The sequence below is a fragment of the Ctenopharyngodon idella genome, chromosome 16, assembly GCF_019924925.1.
Source record: "Ctenopharyngodon idella isolate HZGC_01 chromosome 16, HZGC01, whole genome shotgun sequence".
Taxonomy (NCBI): domain Eukaryota; kingdom Metazoa; phylum Chordata; class Actinopteri; order Cypriniformes; family Xenocyprididae; genus Ctenopharyngodon; species Ctenopharyngodon idella.
Genome location: NC_067235.1, coordinates 79,559 through 98,468, shown reverse-complemented (window position 1 = coordinate 98,468; position 18,910 = coordinate 79,559). Strand labels below are relative to the sequence as shown.

The following is an 18,910-nucleotide window of genomic DNA, read 5'->3' as shown; positions in this document are numbered from 1 at the left end:
AGCGAGTCTTATAGGCTAAATGAACCAAAACTCAGGCTGCTTGCCTCACAGACATGAGAAATATATCTATAGAAAGCGTGAAATGTCTACTTTTAAACGAAATAATTCAAAATGAAAAGAAATAGGCTACTCTGATTATGTAGGCCTAATCAGAATGAAATGTGCATCTCTGCGGAGATGATGAGAGTCAGCAATGTCAACATCTTTGCAGCCGACACTGATTCACAAAACATTAGTTTATTAATAAACAATTAAAATGTCTCCTTGCTGTTTTTTTTTTTTTTTTTTTGTCACATTCATAATCATTACTTTTGCCGGTTCTTTATGGCAATAAAGAATTAATTTAAATGTGATTAGTCAACTATTTCACATATTTTCGATCCAGTATGTCACAAGGGTTTGATCTTGCGCTCCGCTCCCATGTTCTGACACAAACACAGAGAGAGTATTGTACATTATTATCAGTTTAAAATTGTATTTGTGTATGACTAACCTGCACTGTTTCTTTAGAACAAAACTATGCAGGTCTATCATCTCAAGTCACACACCAGTCTTCTTCAGCTAGCCTATGTGTCCCACCCCAACACACAGAAAACTTTGCAGGTCATATTGTAACAATATGACCTGTTACAATATGCAATGATGCTAGATCAGCTGAATAAGCTGATCTAGCATGTTAAATGGTGGCATCCTAGTAAATGAATGGTACACCCCCTTAAGCTCACAGAAATGTTTTGACCCAAGTTTTCAGCAGCCAATGACACTGACCCGTTCAAACAGATTTTTAACGCGTATTTAACGTGTTGTTGACGTGTTAAAATTCACGTGTTTTTGGCTCTTTTGGCCTTCCATACACTGCATCGCTTCTATTATTGCCACACGCCTACATTTGAAATAACGAATTTGCACGTGCAAAAGACGCGATATGTGTACGGCCCCTTATGTCACAGTCACTGCTTGCGCTTCGTCCGGTCAAGCGTATGTGGGGTAACACAGCCCTGTTTATCATATTAGATACATTTTAGTGTGATTAAAATGTTACAACATTAGTCTGTGCGTTCACTCGGCGACTGCTACAAGACACTTGTTACACACTGCAGTAGATCATATTAGTCATGGTTAAACATGGTACTTGTAAATAAAGAAAATGAGATTTAAACAACAACGCCGGTTTCACACCGCAAGCGTCAGCGTGAACTGCAGCTGCAGAGACGCGCGAGTATTCACACTGGAAGCGTTTGTACAGCGTCACAGCAGCGCCTCCAAGCTACATATAAGTGAGCATTTCTTTACAAAGACAGATATAAATTTGTTTTTATAAGTTGATCATTTATAAACTTGATAGTCTTGAAAATTTGTTAACATGTGGAGGTGTACACCATTCACATATAAATGTAAAATAAATAAAAATAAATTAATAAAAGCCTCGTGTCATCCATTGCTGCACACGAATGAGGTAAGCTTTGTGTTTTACATCATCTGCCGCGTGCACATGATTACAAGACAGCAAACTCGGGTTTGATTTGGGTCTGCTGCAGCCTATATACAGTTGCAAGACAAAGTATTTTTTTAAAAGTTGTATTTGAGTCCCTCAGTTGTCCTCAGTGTGAAAAGATGGATCTCAAAATCATTCAGTCACTGCTGGAAAGGGTTCAAATATGCAAAAAATGCTGGAAAACTGAAGAATCTGCAGGACCTGGAGGATTTTTCTGAAGAACAGAGCTCAGTTTAACTTCTCAGAACAAACATCACAAAACACAAAACAGTCGTAGATCATTCAGGGAACACACACAGTATTAAGAATCAATGGTTCACATACTTATGAATGGGATTATTTTAATAAATTCAGCTATTTTTTTGTCTTGTGTATTATATGTAAACATCTTTTATGTAAAATATCTATAATATATAATATCTGTAAAATATATATATTACTCAGGACAGTTCTAAATAAAAAATAACATGCATTTTGTATGATCTCCCTTATTTTGTTAAAATTATTAACATTTTCACAGATTCTGCAAGTGGTTCACATACTTTATCTTGCAACTGTATCTCTCAGTGTAATAACTAAAAGAATGTTTATATATCATATTTTCTGGCCAGTTTACTTTAGTTTTTTATAATACACCATACTTTAACCCAAACTGAATAATTATAAACAAGTTTAAATGAGTAAATCTTCTATAAATATTTTTCATATACTGACATACTCCAATTCTTGTTAAAACACACTAGATATGCTTATTCTGTGCATTTTGAGCACTTTTTGTGTGAAATATTTATTTTGTCCATCAAATGTGTTCACTTTATTTGAGCGTTAGCAGCGCAGCAAAAATAGACTCAGCGCAAAACGATCGCGGCACTGCTGCTTCTGCTCTGCTCCGCGCTGCCGCGCAGGCTCTGCGTACGGTGTGAATGCTCTCATCTGTTAACATGGGCGCTGAAAAAAATATGCTCTGCTGATGCGTGCGGTGTGAAACCGGCCTAAGACTTAACGTTTTGAGCTATATAACAATAATTAGTTTTCAGTCTCTAAATGTATCCAAACAGTTGTGCCATTGTAAATGTAATGTAAATGTAAGCTTTGGTGTTTCCATGGCTTCTACAAAATAAAACCGGAAATCAAGGTTAACGCGGATATGATGTCATTGATAGGCGACGCACGGACATGGTCCGCATCCTGGTTAAAATGGCATATTTCTCTGGATTTAATCATTCTTGGAAACATCTGGGATAATGTAAGTGATGTAAGTCAACAAAATACATAACACTGTTCTAGTGGTTTTTGGATATTTCGATCCATAAATCTTACATATTGCGCCTTTAATCAAAACTTTTTATACGGTGATAAAATTGATTATTAAGGTTGACCAGTAGGTGGCACTGTCACCAAAATGATTTGTTATCCTCAAGGCATGTGTAGTGATGGGTCAACAGCGTGTGGATCCATAAGCAGCTTTATTAAACACAGCAGCAGTACAGAAAAGGGCAGAGCAATACCGTAGTCAGGGACAGACGGGTCGAGGCAGGCAGCGAGAATCAGAGACGGGTCACAGGCAGAGATCAAGACAGGCAGCAAACAATCACAGTCCAAGGTACAGGCAAAGTTCAAGGCAGGCGGCAGAGGTTCACAGATAACAAACGGTCCGGGTAATAACAAGATATCAGTCCACAGAAATAACGCTCAGAAATGACTACCGTAGCAAATCAAGACTTCGCAAAGATGTGGTGTGCGTGTGAGGCTTAAATAGTGTGTGTGTGATGTGGTGCAGGTGAAAGTGCAATCAGTCCCAGGAATGAGGGCCTATGGGAAATGGAGTCCAAATGGCAAAGAGTCAATATTCCGGAGATGGCTCCCTCCGGCGGTCCGGAGGATGAGCCGTGGGAGCCATATTCACGACAGCATGATTGCAATCACACATGCAAAGGTTCATTTAAGCAGGACAAAACATGCTGAAAATACAGCCTCATGTCCCGATTGGTGTGCTAGCTGTCAATGGTGTGATATATCAAAAAGCTTTCAATAACTTAATGGCTGATCATGATTGTCTAATGGAGACAATCCACTAAATGCTGTAGAAGGAATTAGAAAATATTTTAGAGACTTTTAAATTGAAACCAAGGTGTTGGGGTGTGAAATATACCCGCAGACACGATAAACTATGGAAATTTGTCAAGCAGTAGAGATGTTGCGGTTATCTATCAGGTAACACTCACGTGACATTGTAATACTGTGCCCTCACAAAAGCTTATCGTTTTTCAGCCATGTGGATTAAAATCAAGTGATTTTAAACCGCTCAAGCGCAGTAAGAAAAAGAAGAACTAAATTGAAAATGAAAAAGAACTAAATTTAACACACATTTGCGGTAGGGGTGGGAATCTTTACACACATCACGATCTGATCCGATTCTGATTCTGAGAGTCACGATCTGATTCCTAAATGATTCTTGATCTACTTTTTACTTATTAATTATTTTCTTAATCTTACATTTTATTGTAAAAAAGATTGGTGTTCGAGTGGTGTGTGTGTGTGTGTGTGTGTGTGTTTGAGGAGATGGAAACAAGCAGAATACGGGTGCTTCTGACAGTGTGTGTCCACTGGCGCAGACTCACGGAGCAGAGGGAGCGTATTCAGTTAATTCCTATGGAAGTTGAGCTTCACGCTCACGCATAAAGCACACGCACCATCATTGCGCATCTGTGGGTAAAAACTTAAGCTCAGATTCTATCCAGAATCATTGGACAGAGAATCGCGATGCATTGATCCCACCACTAATGTGTGGTAGTTATTATTTTAATAGGAATTACGGACTAGATTAGAATTTACGTTAAGATTTTATTATTTTATTTAAAAACTGATAACTTTTTGCTGGCTGATTTTTCCCTCTTTCTCAAAGGCTTAACTGCAGAGGACAGTACAGCTGCTCTTCATGAGATCAGCCGCAGACTAAAGGACAAATTAAAACAGGAGTATGAACGAATATTGGTTGGTAATTCTCAGACGGGTCATCAGAAATACCTGAACAATATTTACACTGATCTATATGTGGTGGAGAATGAGACTGGAGGAATAGTGAGTGAGCACGAGGTGAGACAGATCGAATTCAAACAATTTGATGCCAAGGACACACCAATCCAGTGCAATAACATTTTTAAAGTCTATAATGGTCAACGAAACAGAAGAGTGCTGACGATGGGCATCGCAGGGGTAGGAAAAACAGTCTCTGTCAGTAAATTCATCCTTGACTGGGCTGAAGGAACAGAAAATCAGGATATTGCATTAATATTTCCTCTTCCATTCCGTAGACTGAATTTGAACACAAAAAACTGCAGTCTAATGGGACTGCTTCACAAATACTTTAGTTATCCTAAAGAACTGGCCTCTCTTCCTGATGGTGACGGTAAAATCATGTTCATCTTTGATGGGCTGGATGAATGTCGCTTCCCTTTGAACTTTAAAAATAATGACGGATTTACAGATGTTCACAAAGAAACAACAGTGAGTGAGATAGTTACAAGCCTGATCAAGAGACAACTGGTTCCTTCTGCTCTCATCTGGATCACAACCAGACCAGCAGCAGGCAGTCTGATACCCAGAGACTACATTGATCAGGTGACTGAAGTGCGAGGATTTAATGATGAGCAGAAAGAGCAATACTTCAACAAAAACAGTAGTCCTGAGGTTGCTGGAAACATCATCCGTCACATCAGGAAATCCAGGAGCCTGTACATCATGTGCCACATCCCCGTCTTCTGCTGGATCTCTCTCACTGTTCTTCAGCCTCTACTGGCTCGAGAGAGCAATGACAAAACACCAACAACTCTCACAGGGATGTACACAAGCTTCTTACTTACACAGCAGCAAAAGATGAAAGCAAAATACAGTGATGATCCTGATCCTGAAGCCAATGCCAGGTCTTTTGATCAGATTATTCTGAAGCTTGGGAAACTGGCCTTCCAACAGCTGGAGAAAGGAAATCTGATTTTCTACAAAGAAGATCTGGAGGAATGTGGACTAGATGTCAGTGAAGGGTCAGTGTTCTCTGGGTTATGCACTCAAATCTTTCAGGAGGAAAAAGCTGTTTCAGAAAGAAATGTTTACAGCTTCGTACATCTCAGCATCCAGGAATTCCTTGCTGCTCTCTATGTGTTTTTGATTAGCAAAGATAAGAAAGCAAAGCTACTTTTTCAATCCCTGAAAGAAAAACTGACATGGAAACTGTCCGGAAGGACACTGTTTCAGCTTCATAAGGCTGCGATCAACAAGGCTTTACAAAGCGAGAATGGACACTTGGACCTTTTCCTCCGGTTCTTCCTGGGTCTCTCTCTGGAATCCAATCAGAGTGACCTGAAGGAATTAGTGCCACGACTGAAACTCAAAACAGAGAACATGAAAAGCACTGCTGACTACATCAAAAAGAAAATAGAGCAGAAGAAATCAGTGGAGAGAACCATCAATCTCTTCCACTGTCTAAATGAAATGAAAAATGACTTTGTGGGGGAAATCCAGAAGAACCTGAGCTCAGGAAATCTTTCAGCACAGAATCTCTCCTCTGCTCAGTGGTCTGGTCTGGTGTTTGTGCTCCTGATGTCAGAAGAGACTCAAGAGAAGTTTGAACTGCAGAAATACAGAAGATCTGATGAAGCAGTGACAAGACTCCTGCCAGTGATCAAAAACACAAGAAAAGCACTGTAAGAGTCTTCTTTACATTCATTTATATACACTGTTGGTCTTTTGTAATTGGGACTTCTTTTTACATGGATGACTTGTTGGCCTAGACAGTTCAGAAAAATTAATAAATGTAAATGTATCAATGTGTGTGATGATATTAAATGCCAAAGTGTCTCCACCATCAGACAAGTTGAACCTGAGTTTTACCCATTTTATTATTCTTAATTGTATCATAAATTAAAGAAACAAAATACAGGTTTGATGTTTTATGAAAATTGTTTTAGCTTTGCTTACATCGCTACAGTCAAAGGTTTTTCCAAGTTATCTATGCTCTAGATTATAAACACTACCTAATAAGCATTGATATCACTGATTGTTTTGTTCGCTACACAGGCTACAATGCTGTAATCTCACTGCTCAGTGCTGTAAGAGTTTGTCATCAGTTCTACAATCCTCAAACTCCTTCCTGAGAGAGCTGGACCTGAGTAACAATGACCTACAGGATTCTGGAGTAAAGCTTCTTTCTGATGGACTGAAGAGTCCAAACTGTCAGCTGGAGATACTGAGGTTTGAGTTTAAATGCTTTATTTATTTATTTACTTTCCATTAAGTTAATTATTAAAAAAAAATATATATTGTTAAGATTGATTCTGTATGCAATTACATTTTGTTTTTATTGTTCAGATTTTCCATATGTCATCTCACTGCTCAGTGTTGTGAAAGTTTGTCATCAGTTCTACAATCCTCAAACTCCTTCCTGAGAGAGCTGGACCTGAGTAACAATGATCTACAGGATTCGGGAATGAGGCTTCTTTCTGATGGACTAAAAAGTCCAAACTGTCACCTGGAGATACTGAGGTTTGAGTTTAAATGCTTTATTTATCTATTTATTTACTTTCCCATTAAGTTAATTATTTAAAAACACAATGCTAAGATTGATTCTGTATGCAATTACATTTTGTTTTTATTGTTCAGATTTTCCATATGTCATCTCACTGCTCAGTGTTGTGAGAGTTTGTCATCAGTTCTACAATCCTCAAACTCCTTCCTGAGAGAGCTGGACCTGAGTAACAATGATCTACAGGATTCGGGAATGAGGCTTCTTTCTGATGGACTAAAAAGTCCAAACTGTCACCTGGAGATACTGAGGTTTGAGTTTAAATGCTTTATTTATCTATTTATTTACTTTCCCATTAAGTTAATTATTTAAAAACACAATGCTAAGATTGATTCTGTATGCAATTACATTTTGTTTTTATTGTTCAGATTTTCCATATGTCATCTCACTGCTCAGTGTTGTGAGAGTTTGTCATCAGTTCTACAATCCTCAAACTCCTTCCTGAGAGAGCTGGACCTGAGTAACAATGATCTACAGGATTCGGGAATGAGGCTTCTTTCTGATGGACTAAAAAGTCCAAACTGTCAGCTGGAGATACTGAGGTTTGAGTTTAAATGCTTTATTTATCTATTTATTTATTTTCCCATTAAGTTAATTATTTAAAAACACACTGCTAAGATTGATTCTGTATGCAATTACATTTTGTTTTTATTGTTCAGATTTTCCATATGTAATCTCACTGCTCAGTGTTGTGAGAGTTTGTCATCAGTTCTACAATCCTCAAACTCCTTCCTGAGAGAGCTGGACCTGAGTAACAATGACCTACAGGATTCTGGAGTGAAGCTTGTTTCTGATGGACTGAAGAGCCCAAACTGTCAGCTGGAGATACTGAGGTTTGAGTTTAAATGCTTTATTTATCTATTTATTTATTTTCCCATTAAGTTAATTATTTAAAAACACACTGCTAAGATTGATTCTGCATGCAATTACATTTTGTTTTTATTGTTCAGATTTTCCATATGTAATCTCACTGCTCAGTGTTGTGAGAGTTTGTCATCAGTTCTACAATCCTCAAACTCCTTCCTGAGAGAGCTGGACCTGAGTAACAATGACCTACAGGATTCTGGAGTGAAGCTTCTTTCTGATGGACTGAAGAGCCCAAACTGTCAGCTGGAGATACTGAGGTAAATGGTTTTAAAATAATTAACAAAATGCGATCACAATAAATGATTGTCACCGAATGTGACATTTGTTCTCGATGTAATGGAAATAGTCAATGGAAATGACTGGGCCCGATACAAAGCTCATGTACTTGTACTCGTACAAATATGGATGTTCTTGAATCGTTCTTCAGATTCTTGACTTGTCACCGTCTGAACAAGCCCAACACAGTTGATTGATTGCCATAAAAAAAATCACTGGTTCAGCGGATGGAATCAAAAGTTGCTATTGTGAATGGCGCACGCTCCACTGCTGTAAATGTTTAGAAAAGTGAATGAATACTTTGGTACATTTCCACAGACACGTTTGTTACTTTTATGACTGAATCTACAGAAAATAACAGCATACAAACTGCACAGGTCAGTGTGTGATACTGACTGATCTGATTGTCAAACTAATGTCATGTGGACTGTTGCTGTGTGTGTTTGTAGGTTGTCTGGCTGTATGGTGACAGAGGAAGGCTGTGGTTATGTGTCTTCAGCTCTGAGTTCAAACCCCTCACACCTGAGAGAGCTGGACCTGAGCTACAATCACCCAGGAGATTCATTCATTGATAAATTCAACCATCAAAACTGCACACTGGATAAACTTAAGTATGTTGAGACGGAATAGTTTGACTTTATTTCTTTCATACATTTACAAAAGTTCTTACTGAGAATAATCAGAGGTTTAGCTGCAGTTATACTACAGGGCTGTCGAATGCTTGATTCTGATTGTTTGACAAACTTTCTAAGGTTCTCAAATATTGTCAAGTAAATGCAGAGCTAAAGTAGTTCCAGGCAGGTCTCAACTAAATTAGAGCATGATTTTTCCCGCTCTATGTCCAATACAAACGAACACAAATGCAGTACAGACACATACTAACACACACATATTCAATCATACACATGCACAGGAATGTGTCAGTGCTGCCCCACGACTTCATCAGTAAAATAGTTTCACAATTTATGTAGTATGCCTGAAAAAGGAACTGTAGTAAGTGATGTCCGATATCTAGCTTTCCTCAAGGGGTGTTGGTCAAAACACAGGATTCAATCAGCTTCATCCAAAGGAAGTTTATTTGTTCCTAACCCAATGGTAACTTTCATCCAGGCTGTACACAACACAGCTGTACAAGGGCTTTACAGAATTAAAGGGTTGGTTTACCAAAAAATGAAAATTCTGTCATTAATTACTCACCCTCATGTCGTTCCACATCTGTAAGACCTTCGTTCATCTTCAGAACACAAATTAAGATATTGTTGATGAAATCCGATGGGTCAGTGAGGCCTGCATTGACAGCAAGTTAATTTACACTTTCAATGCCCAGAAAGGTAGTAAAGACATATTTAAAACAGTCCATGTGACTACAGTGGTTCGACCTTAAATTTATGAAGTGATGAGAATACTTTCTGTGTGCCAAAAAACAAAATGACGACTTTATTCAGCAATTTCCTCTCTTCCATATCAGTCTCCGACGCGTTCATAAGAGCACCACGACACATGCATGTGGTGATACGAGACACGTGTCGTTTCATTACATGAATTATCCAAACTTTCAAGCTGTGGCATGACAATATCACAATCAATGCAGTACACACTCTCCTGTTCAGTAGGCATCGCTTGGCACTGATGACATCTACACCACCAGCTCTCCATTGCTCTCTGTCTTTCAGAAGCTTGTGGCTGTGGTTGTGTTGCAGCCTCTTCCATCTCTTTTAGATCGTTCTCTGTATATTCTTTATTCGAATAAGTAAGGTTGTGCAAATCAATGCAATTCATCCTCTGTGTCGAAATCTGCAGACATAGTTATGAATGTTTTATGTTGAGCGTGCGTCTTCCTCTGTAAATACAGTCCTGCGTTTCCGGGTCTTATGTCAGAATGCCAGCTCCTGCCTCATCACCACACGCATGCGTCGTGGTGCTCTCATGAAAGAAATTGTTGAATAAAGTCGTTATTTTGGTTTTTTTTGGCACACAAAAAGTATTCTCGTCGCTTCATAACATTAAGGTTGAATCGCTGTTGTCACATGAACTGTTTTAAATATGTCTTTACTACCTTTCTGGGCATTGAAAGTGAAAATTAAAGGGTCAGTTCACCCAAAAATGTATTACTCCCCCTCATGTCGTTCCACACCCGCAGGACCTTCATTCATCTTCGGAACACAAATTAAGATATTTTTGATAAAATCTGATGGCTCAGTGAGGCCTGCATTGCCAGTAAGACAATTTACACTTCTAATGCTCAGAAAGCTACTAAAGACATATTTAAATCAGTTCATGTGACTGCTGTGGTTCAACCTTAATATTATAAAGCGACAAGAATACTTTTTGTGCGCCAAAAAAAAAAAAATAACGATTTTATTCAACAATATCTTGTGATGGGCGATTTCGAAACACTGCTTCATGAAGCTTTGAATCTTCACAAAATTTGTGTTTCGAATCAAAGGTTTGGAGCGTTAAAGTCGTGATTTTAGTAAACGAGGCTTTGTTATGTCATAAGTGTTTTGAAATTTCAATGGTTCATGTGACTTTTTGATTCACGCTCCGAACCTCTGATTCGAAACACAAGATTCGTGAAGATTCGAAGCTACCTGATGAAAACAGGTGGCACGTGTACAGACTCAGTTTCTCAGTAATGAGGTAGTAATGTCACTGTTCTTCAAACAGTTAAGTTACCCTATTAGAGACGCTGCTGCCGGACACACTCATACACACTCACACACATACGAAACTACTCTGATCAGGCATAACATTATGACCACCTTCCTAATATTGAGTTGGTCCACCTTTTGCTGCCAAAACAGCCCTGCCCCGTCGAGGCATGGACTCCACTAGACCCATGAAGGTGTGTGTAACACAGTTCATTTATGTGGGAAGAAGGAGGCGGGATCTGGCAAACACACTTTAATACAAAATATACAAATACAAAACAAAAGTAAAATGGCGGCCGTCCCTCACGGATGACTGCTGTACACTAACACAATAAAAACATAACATAAATCCAGGTCTGGTCCTCTCTCATCCTTCACTGTCCTCGCTCCTGCCTTTATGCTTCCGGAGCTCCTCCGTGAGAAAGGCGCAGGTGACGCTCCTTTACAATCACGCCACCGGCCTCGCGCCGTTCCCTCACAGCTCTTGCTCTGCCCTGCTTGTCACATACCCCCATCATTTATCATTTCATCTTTATGTTACTAATTTGCATACTGTTAAATAAATCTTATTGAAACGCTCTTGACTCCAGAGTCTTTCTGGTAGAAATGATTTCCTGCACCTGTGGACCGTGTATGAGTTTGGGATAAGAGGCCTTGTTGCCATATCTGGGCGACGGGATTTATGCGGCATTTTGTTTTGCTCCCGGCTGATTTTCCTTCCACAATTATGTTTATATTCTTTCTGAAATAAATCGCCTATTGGAACAAGCTGTGTCCGTAACAGTTCTATATTTGGTTGGTAATGTACTTAACCTTACAATTTTCCACAATTAAAATTGTTTTGTGTGAGTGAATGAGAGTGAGAGAGAGAGTGTGTTTACTGACTAACTGTATCACTGTGTGTGTTTTCTAGTGTGGATCATGGGGGAGAGTTCAGGATAACAGCAGGACTACACAAATGTATGTCTACTCGCACACACACTCTCTCTCTCTCTCACACACACACACACACACAGAGTATCTGTCATACTGACAAATGATGCAGTTTAATAATAAATAAAAATAATAAAAACTATAATACTTTTAGATCACCATTATTAGAATTAACTCTAAGACGGTAAAATACTACTACTGTAAACGAAAAATTAATATTTTATAAAGAGTATATAATTTTACAATAGGATGTTACAATATTTCTGTCTTAATTTCTTCACTTAAGCTGTTATATTGGCAGAAACCGGCAGTTTCAGTGAAAACAGGTTTATAAACACACCTTATTACAAATCAGGTAATAAATAATAATAATAATAATAATACTGTAATAAACTGCCCACAAAAATGTTGGATATAATGTGAATGTGAAAATTGAGCGTAACTGGTGCTCGTTGTGTTCCCAAATGAATGTTAAACTCAAGGCACGTGCTGAGATGGAGTTCACTGCATTCATTCCCTGTGAACTGAGACGTGGAAAACAAGCTGATGGAGTGAGCAAAGTGTGCTCTTCACTCTGAAACATGCAGCGCAACAGACTACAGACTTACTTATCGCCTTTTGTGATTTGATAAGGGCACAAACTGTGTTTCTGTAAAACCTGTGTACACCTGGTCACTTCATGTGTTTTCTCTGATGGGATAGCTATTCGGTCGTGAAAAGACCAGGTGTAAATGCCCTCCGAAACGCATTCGCTCAAATCACTTCAGGAGGAGGTCTGGGACGCATTCCAATCAAAACTGAACAAGTCTAAATGCATCTGGTTGTTGAAACCACATATGTCAATTTTACTCCTCCCAAAAATACTAAAAAATAAACATGTGAGAGTGTGTTATACACTACCGGTCAAAAGTTTTTGAACAGTAAGATTTTTTAATGTTTTTTAAAAGAAGTCTCTTCTGCTCACCAAGGCTTCATTTATTTGATCCAAACACAGCAAAAACAGTAATTGTCAGGAGCTGGTTGTGTGAAACACGCGGACGAAGGAGCTTCAATGGAAATGTCTCTAATAACAAAACTCAGGAAATCAAAATACACACAGCCTAACATAAACGAGAACCGACAAAGACAGAGGGAGAACACAGGGAATATATACAGGGCAAACAAGGACCAAATGAGACTTAATTAACAAGACACAGCTGGGACAAATGAACTCAAATGAGGGTAACCATAGAAACTAAATAATGGCGGGAAAAACTGAACAAAGGAGGACATGTGACAAACAAAACATAACTAAACACATGACAGTAATATTGTGAAATATTATTACAATTTAAAGTAGAAAACAGCTATTTGAATATATTCAAAAGTGTAATTTATTCCTGTGATCAAAGCTGAATTTTCAGCATTATTACTCCAGTCTTCAGTGTCACATGATCCTTCAGAAATCATTCTAATATGTTGATTTGCTGCTCAAGAAACATTTATGATTATTGTAAAACTGAATGGCTACTGGTAGCTCTTCTTGGTTTATGTGAATTTGCCGGTTGATAACAAATCCACTACGGAGCGTCCGGTAAGAGACTTTATCACAGATGGTCAGGTATGCGGGAATAACCCATTTATTGTCACCACATTTATTGGCTGGTTTGCATGTATGTGTGTGGTTTTCTACAAAACAAAGATATAAGAAAAATATATAAGTACAAAGAACAATAACAAATAACAGTGGTCCCAACAAACATAATAACAGTACAATTTCTGTACAAAGAATACACCAAATACAGTGATTAAACAATCAAATAGAAAAACAAATGTGTCATTATATGAAAAGATGCGCTGCTAGAAATTACTAATATTGAGCAGCTGAAATTCAACACCTCTCAGCGCGAGGACAGAGATGGAGCCGCTCCGTCTAAAATATTAGTGCGCATGCACCAAAAGAGTGCTCTAACTCTCAGAATTGAGCGATACATATTAAATATATATATTAAATAAACCATATGATGATCAAATGGCACCTAGAATTTGTAAACATAACAGTGATGTATGTGAGGAAACTAGTATGTAAATATACACACGAACATCTTTACATGCTAGTTCATCTTTGTCACTCACACACATTAACTTATAAACACTCGGGGCAGTTCAACGTTCACAACCAATGTAGAAAACAATGTATGAACAGACTGTTACTCACTTTATAGGCACGCACACAACTTTAGCAAAGATATAAATCGCTACAGTACAGCTAGCATCCGTCCGTTTTCCCGCTCGGTATGACTCAGTTCAGTGGGCGGGACCGTTGACCTGCACGTCCTGCCCGGAGCGCTGATTGGCTCGCTGAATGGATGCTGCCTTTGAGTCAACTTTAGTGTATTACAAGGGGAACTAAGGCACGTGAATATAACCTGTGTGTGGCCTTTTTTTTTTTTTTTTTTTTTTTTTTTTACAATTATTAATCAGTGGGGTTTTTTTTGTTTGTTTTGTTTTGCATTAAACTGACCAAAAGTGACAGTATAGACATTTCTAATGTAGCTTTATATTTCAGAAAAAAAGAATATTTTTCTCAAGAAAACATTCTACTGCAGAGAAAGGATTCAGAGATGATCCAAATGAAGCAGCACAGAAACTTGACTCCATTAACACTGATTGATGACTGTCAACTGAAAACATCAAATTAAAACTATTTCACATTACAGGGTTTTTCCTGGGTCTAAAATGGTCTTCGGTGGTGGTGGATGAACACTGTCATCCACAGTACAAAATACCATACCCATGTGAACTGTGAGTTCAGTACTGACAGTAAATCCACAATAAATGCAGAGAAACGAAATATCAACATATCCTATTCATGAATTAAAGAATGAACACTGTCAGGACAGATAATAAAACAAAGAGCTCTGAACTCATTTATATTTAAAAATCTGTACATTTAAATGTAAAAAGTCATTGAGTGACCAGTTTGAAGAGTTAGTAATAAAATGAACAAAGTAATACATTATATAGCAAAAGTAGGAGATCTGTTATTTATAGCGTTTACACCCCAATACTTAATGAAGAGATTATTTTGTTCCGTCCATTGCTATGGTTATCACAGTCAATTGGATTTAATCACACATTTAAATACATTTGTCAATCCAGAAACTACGCAGTGTAGTTAGCAGCATGAAAATATTCATTATAAAGGCCTACAGAAAGCAAAGATCGCTGCTGTATTAGTCAACACGAGAAACACAACGCTGCACTTCTGCCAAAACTTCAGTTATAATAAATGAAGGTGTCGGTCTACGTTGTGCTATTGATCTCTTATTTGCATTGTGTTTATATTTGGTAGCACTTTACAATAAGATTCATAAATTAAACATTAGTAAATATATTAACTAACATGAACTAACCATGAGCGATACATTTGTTACTGTATTTGTTAATCTTCGTTAACATTAGTTAATGAAAATACAGTTGTTCATTGTTTGTTCATGTTAGTTCACAGTGCATTAACTAATGCTAACAAGATTTTAATAATGTATTAGTAAATGTTGAAATTAGCATTAAAGGCACAATATGTAAGATTTTTATATTCAATTATCCAAAAAACAGTGTTATATATTCGGTTCAGAAATTACATGATCCTAAATGTTTACAAGAATTTGTAAATTTAGAGAAATTCACAATTTTTGGGTGTACTCACACTAGGCACAGTTGCCTTGAACCGAGCGCGAGCGCGATTGTCCCCCCTCCTCACTCCCCTGCTGGCCCGCACTCACACTGCAACGTCTCGGTTACAAAGGTAACCCTCGTTCCCTGAAGGAGGGAACGGAGACGTACGTCGGACAGACCGACGAATAGGAATCTCGCTAGAGAGGCCAATCTACTTCGAGTGTAACTACAACGAGCCAGTGCACATTGGCATGCAATCATATGCATCAGCTGCTCGCCTCGCAGCGTGGGTATATAACGAGCAGCAGGTGCGTTGCATCTTCAGGTTTTCGCTGAGGAGCCGAACCGGATAGGCGGCAGCATCAGCGGGGTACAGCGACTGTGGCGACGGGATGTACGTCTCCGTTCCCTCCTTCAGGGAACGAGGGTTACCTTTGTAACCGATACGTTCCCATTCAGTCGGTCACGTTCGACGTACGTCGGACAGACCGACGAATAGGAATCCCTACCAAAGCGCCACAGGGGCTGCCCCCTTCCAGCGCTCTGTTGTAAGCCACCTGAACCCCCTTGCCTACGGACGGTGGGACAGGGCTAACACAGAGAGTGTCGATCACTGCTGTTCCCCAAAACCCATTCAGTGAGACTATAGGATAACGCTGGGAAAACGTACCCTTCCGGTGGGAAGGAACGCTGCGGAAGCCACATCCTTCCCCGAAGGAGTTATGAGGAGAAGTACATATGGACTAACCCATAGACTGTACTACATATGGAAGATCTGGGGTGACTCCAACTCGATGAGAGGTGGGTTCTCCCAGAGGGAAAGACACGGGATTCGTTTAGGAGCAACCGTGGAACTAGACATATGGGATCCCAGTAGGGTCACACATATGGTACCCAGCCTAAACCCGGTTCTCAAGGATACAACGGAGTATAGGCCTAGCGCCAGATGCTCCGCCACGTCAGCTGCCGAAGGGAGACCGGAGGACTCAACAGGGTCTGCCTTGTAGGGACTCTCTGGAGAAAAAGCGCGTGTAAGCGCAGCAAGCCGACACTAAGCCGGGGCCTCTCCGTGCCTCTGACCTGAGGTGAGAACACGGGAGCAGACCGGCTCGACACGAAGGCTGTAGAATCTAGTGAACGTGTTAGGTGTCGCCCAGCCCGCAGCTCTACAGATGTCTGTTAGCGAGGCACCACGAGCCAGCGCCCAGGAAGATGCGACGCCTCTCGTGGAGTGCGCATGCAACCTGAGCGGGCAGGGCACGCCCTGAGCTTGGTAAGCCAGGGCGATGGCATCCACTATCCAGTGGGCCATCCTCTGCTTGGAGACAGCCTTTCCCTTCTGCTGGCCTCCGTAACAGACAAAGAGCTAGTCTGAGGTCCTGAAGCTTTGAGTTCTGTCTACGTACAGTCTCAAAGCGCGAACTGGACAGTGCAAAGCCAGGGCTGGGTCTGCCTCCTCCGGGGGCAGCGCTTGCAGGCTCACTACCTGGTCCCTGAAGGGAGTGGTAGGAACCTTGGGCACACAGCCAGGCCGGGGTCTCAGTACCACGTGGCCGTCACCCGGCCCGAACTCCAGGCACGATTCGTCGACCGAAAAAGACTGCAGGTCCCCTACCCTCTTGATGGAGGCCAATGCAACCAGCAGCAAAGGCTTCGTAGACAGAATCTTTAAGTCTGCTGATTGCAAGGGCTCAAATGGAGCAATCTGAAGTGCTCTCAGCACCAGAGCAAGGTCCCAAGAGGGTATGGAGGGAGGATGAGGAGGATTCAACCGCCTCGCCCCCCTAAGGAACCTGACGACCAGGTCATGCTGACCAACAGACTTGCCATCTATGTGGTCATGATATGCGGAGATAGCAGCAGTATGGACTTTGAGGGTGGAGGGGGACAGCCTACGCTCCAACCCCTGCTGCAAGAAGGAAAGCACGACACCCAAAATGAGCCTATTTTCAAAAAAAGTGGAGTGTTCCTTTAAGGGAGGAATTTGCAGCTTTACTCACAAACTACAATTCCTGTTCATCAATAAGGTGAGAATCAGACCCGTTATAAACCCAAATACACCTGAATTAATTACATTAATTGATAAGTGTACTATCAAAGCAGTAATAAAGATGTTTGCCGTCATAATGATGACATTAGCACACACACAAGTAGCAGCTGTTCCGTGCTCAGGCACAGTTAGCGCTGGTTTTCTTTGTGCTGCATAGTAACCATGGCAACAGATGGGACAGCTGCGTAACGTGTAGCAACATGTTGTTGTTGTTGTTTAGTTCAAACATTATGGACCATGGCAAGCAAACTTTGCGACAAAAGGAGAAATAAAATGAGGATCAATATCGGCGTGGCGTTTCCGAGATGGCGAGAGCTTTCCGACAAACTTTGACTTGACAGAGACGGCGCTCTTGCACGTTATTAGACAAGGTAAGCAAATGTATGCTACATAAGACTAATCAATGTTATGTAGCTCAACACGATGAAATATCATAGAATATCATCTTAGAATATCATCAGTACGATACTGTAATGTAGATCTAGCTTACTGTTAGTCTCATACAGCCAAACTAATACATAGAACAACATTACAACTTTCAAATGCAGTTTAGTATGATAGTGTAACGTGAGACCAAGTGAAACAGTGCTGCGTTACCTCACAGGTTTAATTCATCAAATAAACTGAGCTGTATGAGCAGTATTTCAGCTTTGTGAGTAGTTCGGTAGAATGAAATGTCCTCATTCCTTTATATCCTCTGGGACTGGCGTGTGGCACTGATATCTGTCTCTCATTAGCCCGCGATTCTCGGCCACGCCCCACTTCATACCACAGTCATGTTAAAAACATGAATGCGTTCACTCATCCATAAACATTATTTCCCCATAAACATGATTAGATCCATCGGAATGACGACAAGTTCCATGATTGCACTCATTCACTGCGTCATCAATCTACACCTTTGTTATAGTTTTGAAGAGTTTAGCGCCCCCTAGCGGTGAAAAAAACATACTGTGCCTTTAACAAAGATTAATAAATGCTGTATAAGTGCAGTTCATTATTAGTTCATGTTAACTAATGTAGTTAAATGTTAACTAATGAACCTTATTGTAAAGTGCTACCTTATACTTTGTTGGTTATAATGAAAGGATTCAATGTGCAACACTCGGGCTAAGCAAAAACTCAGCCAATTTAAGTGGTGTTGAGCGCATACGGACTAACTTAAACGATTCTGATTGGCCACTGTGTTCACGTGCTCAACACAAATGTCTGTGATTAGCTACAAAGCTCAGCGCTGCAGAAATATGTTGTAAATAAAAAAACTCTTCACAGAGCGCTTACACAAGGAGCATTTTAAAGCAGCCGGCTACTGCAGAATGGCAGATATTGTTACATTAAATGAACATAAATCTTTGGCGGGACCAGAGGTCACATTAACCAATAATTTTCTAAAGGCCGTCCAT

The 18,910-nt window shown here is 39.9% G+C and overlaps 1 protein-coding gene across 12 annotated transcripts in view; it reads left to right on the top strand.

Moving 5' to 3' along the window:
- The window catches only part of LOC127497657 (NACHT, LRR and PYD domains-containing protein 12-like), a 62,776-nt gene that overhangs the window by 19,687 nt on the left and 24,179 nt on the right, over window positions 1-18,910 (top strand). Inside the window, exons 5-13 of one of the 12 annotated variants that reach the window (XM_051866298.1) lie at window positions 4,401-6,195; window positions 6,569-6,742; window positions 6,860-7,033; window positions 7,151-7,324; window positions 7,442-7,615; window positions 7,733-7,906; window positions 8,024-8,197; window positions 8,666-8,827; window positions 11,781-11,827. In XM_051866298.1, the coding sequence (XP_051722258.1) occupies window positions 4,401-6,195; window positions 6,569-6,742; window positions 6,860-7,033; window positions 7,151-7,324; window positions 7,442-7,615; window positions 7,733-7,906; window positions 8,024-8,197; window positions 8,666-8,827; window positions 11,781-11,827 (3,048 nt within the window). The remainder of the gene's footprint in view (window positions 1-4,400; window positions 6,196-6,568; window positions 6,743-6,859; window positions 7,034-7,150; window positions 7,325-7,441; window positions 7,616-7,732; window positions 7,907-8,023; window positions 8,198-8,665; window positions 8,828-11,780; window positions 11,828-18,910) is intronic. The other 11 variants (XM_051866301.1, XM_051866299.1, XM_051866300.1 and 8 more) reach the window with 11 other exon arrangements.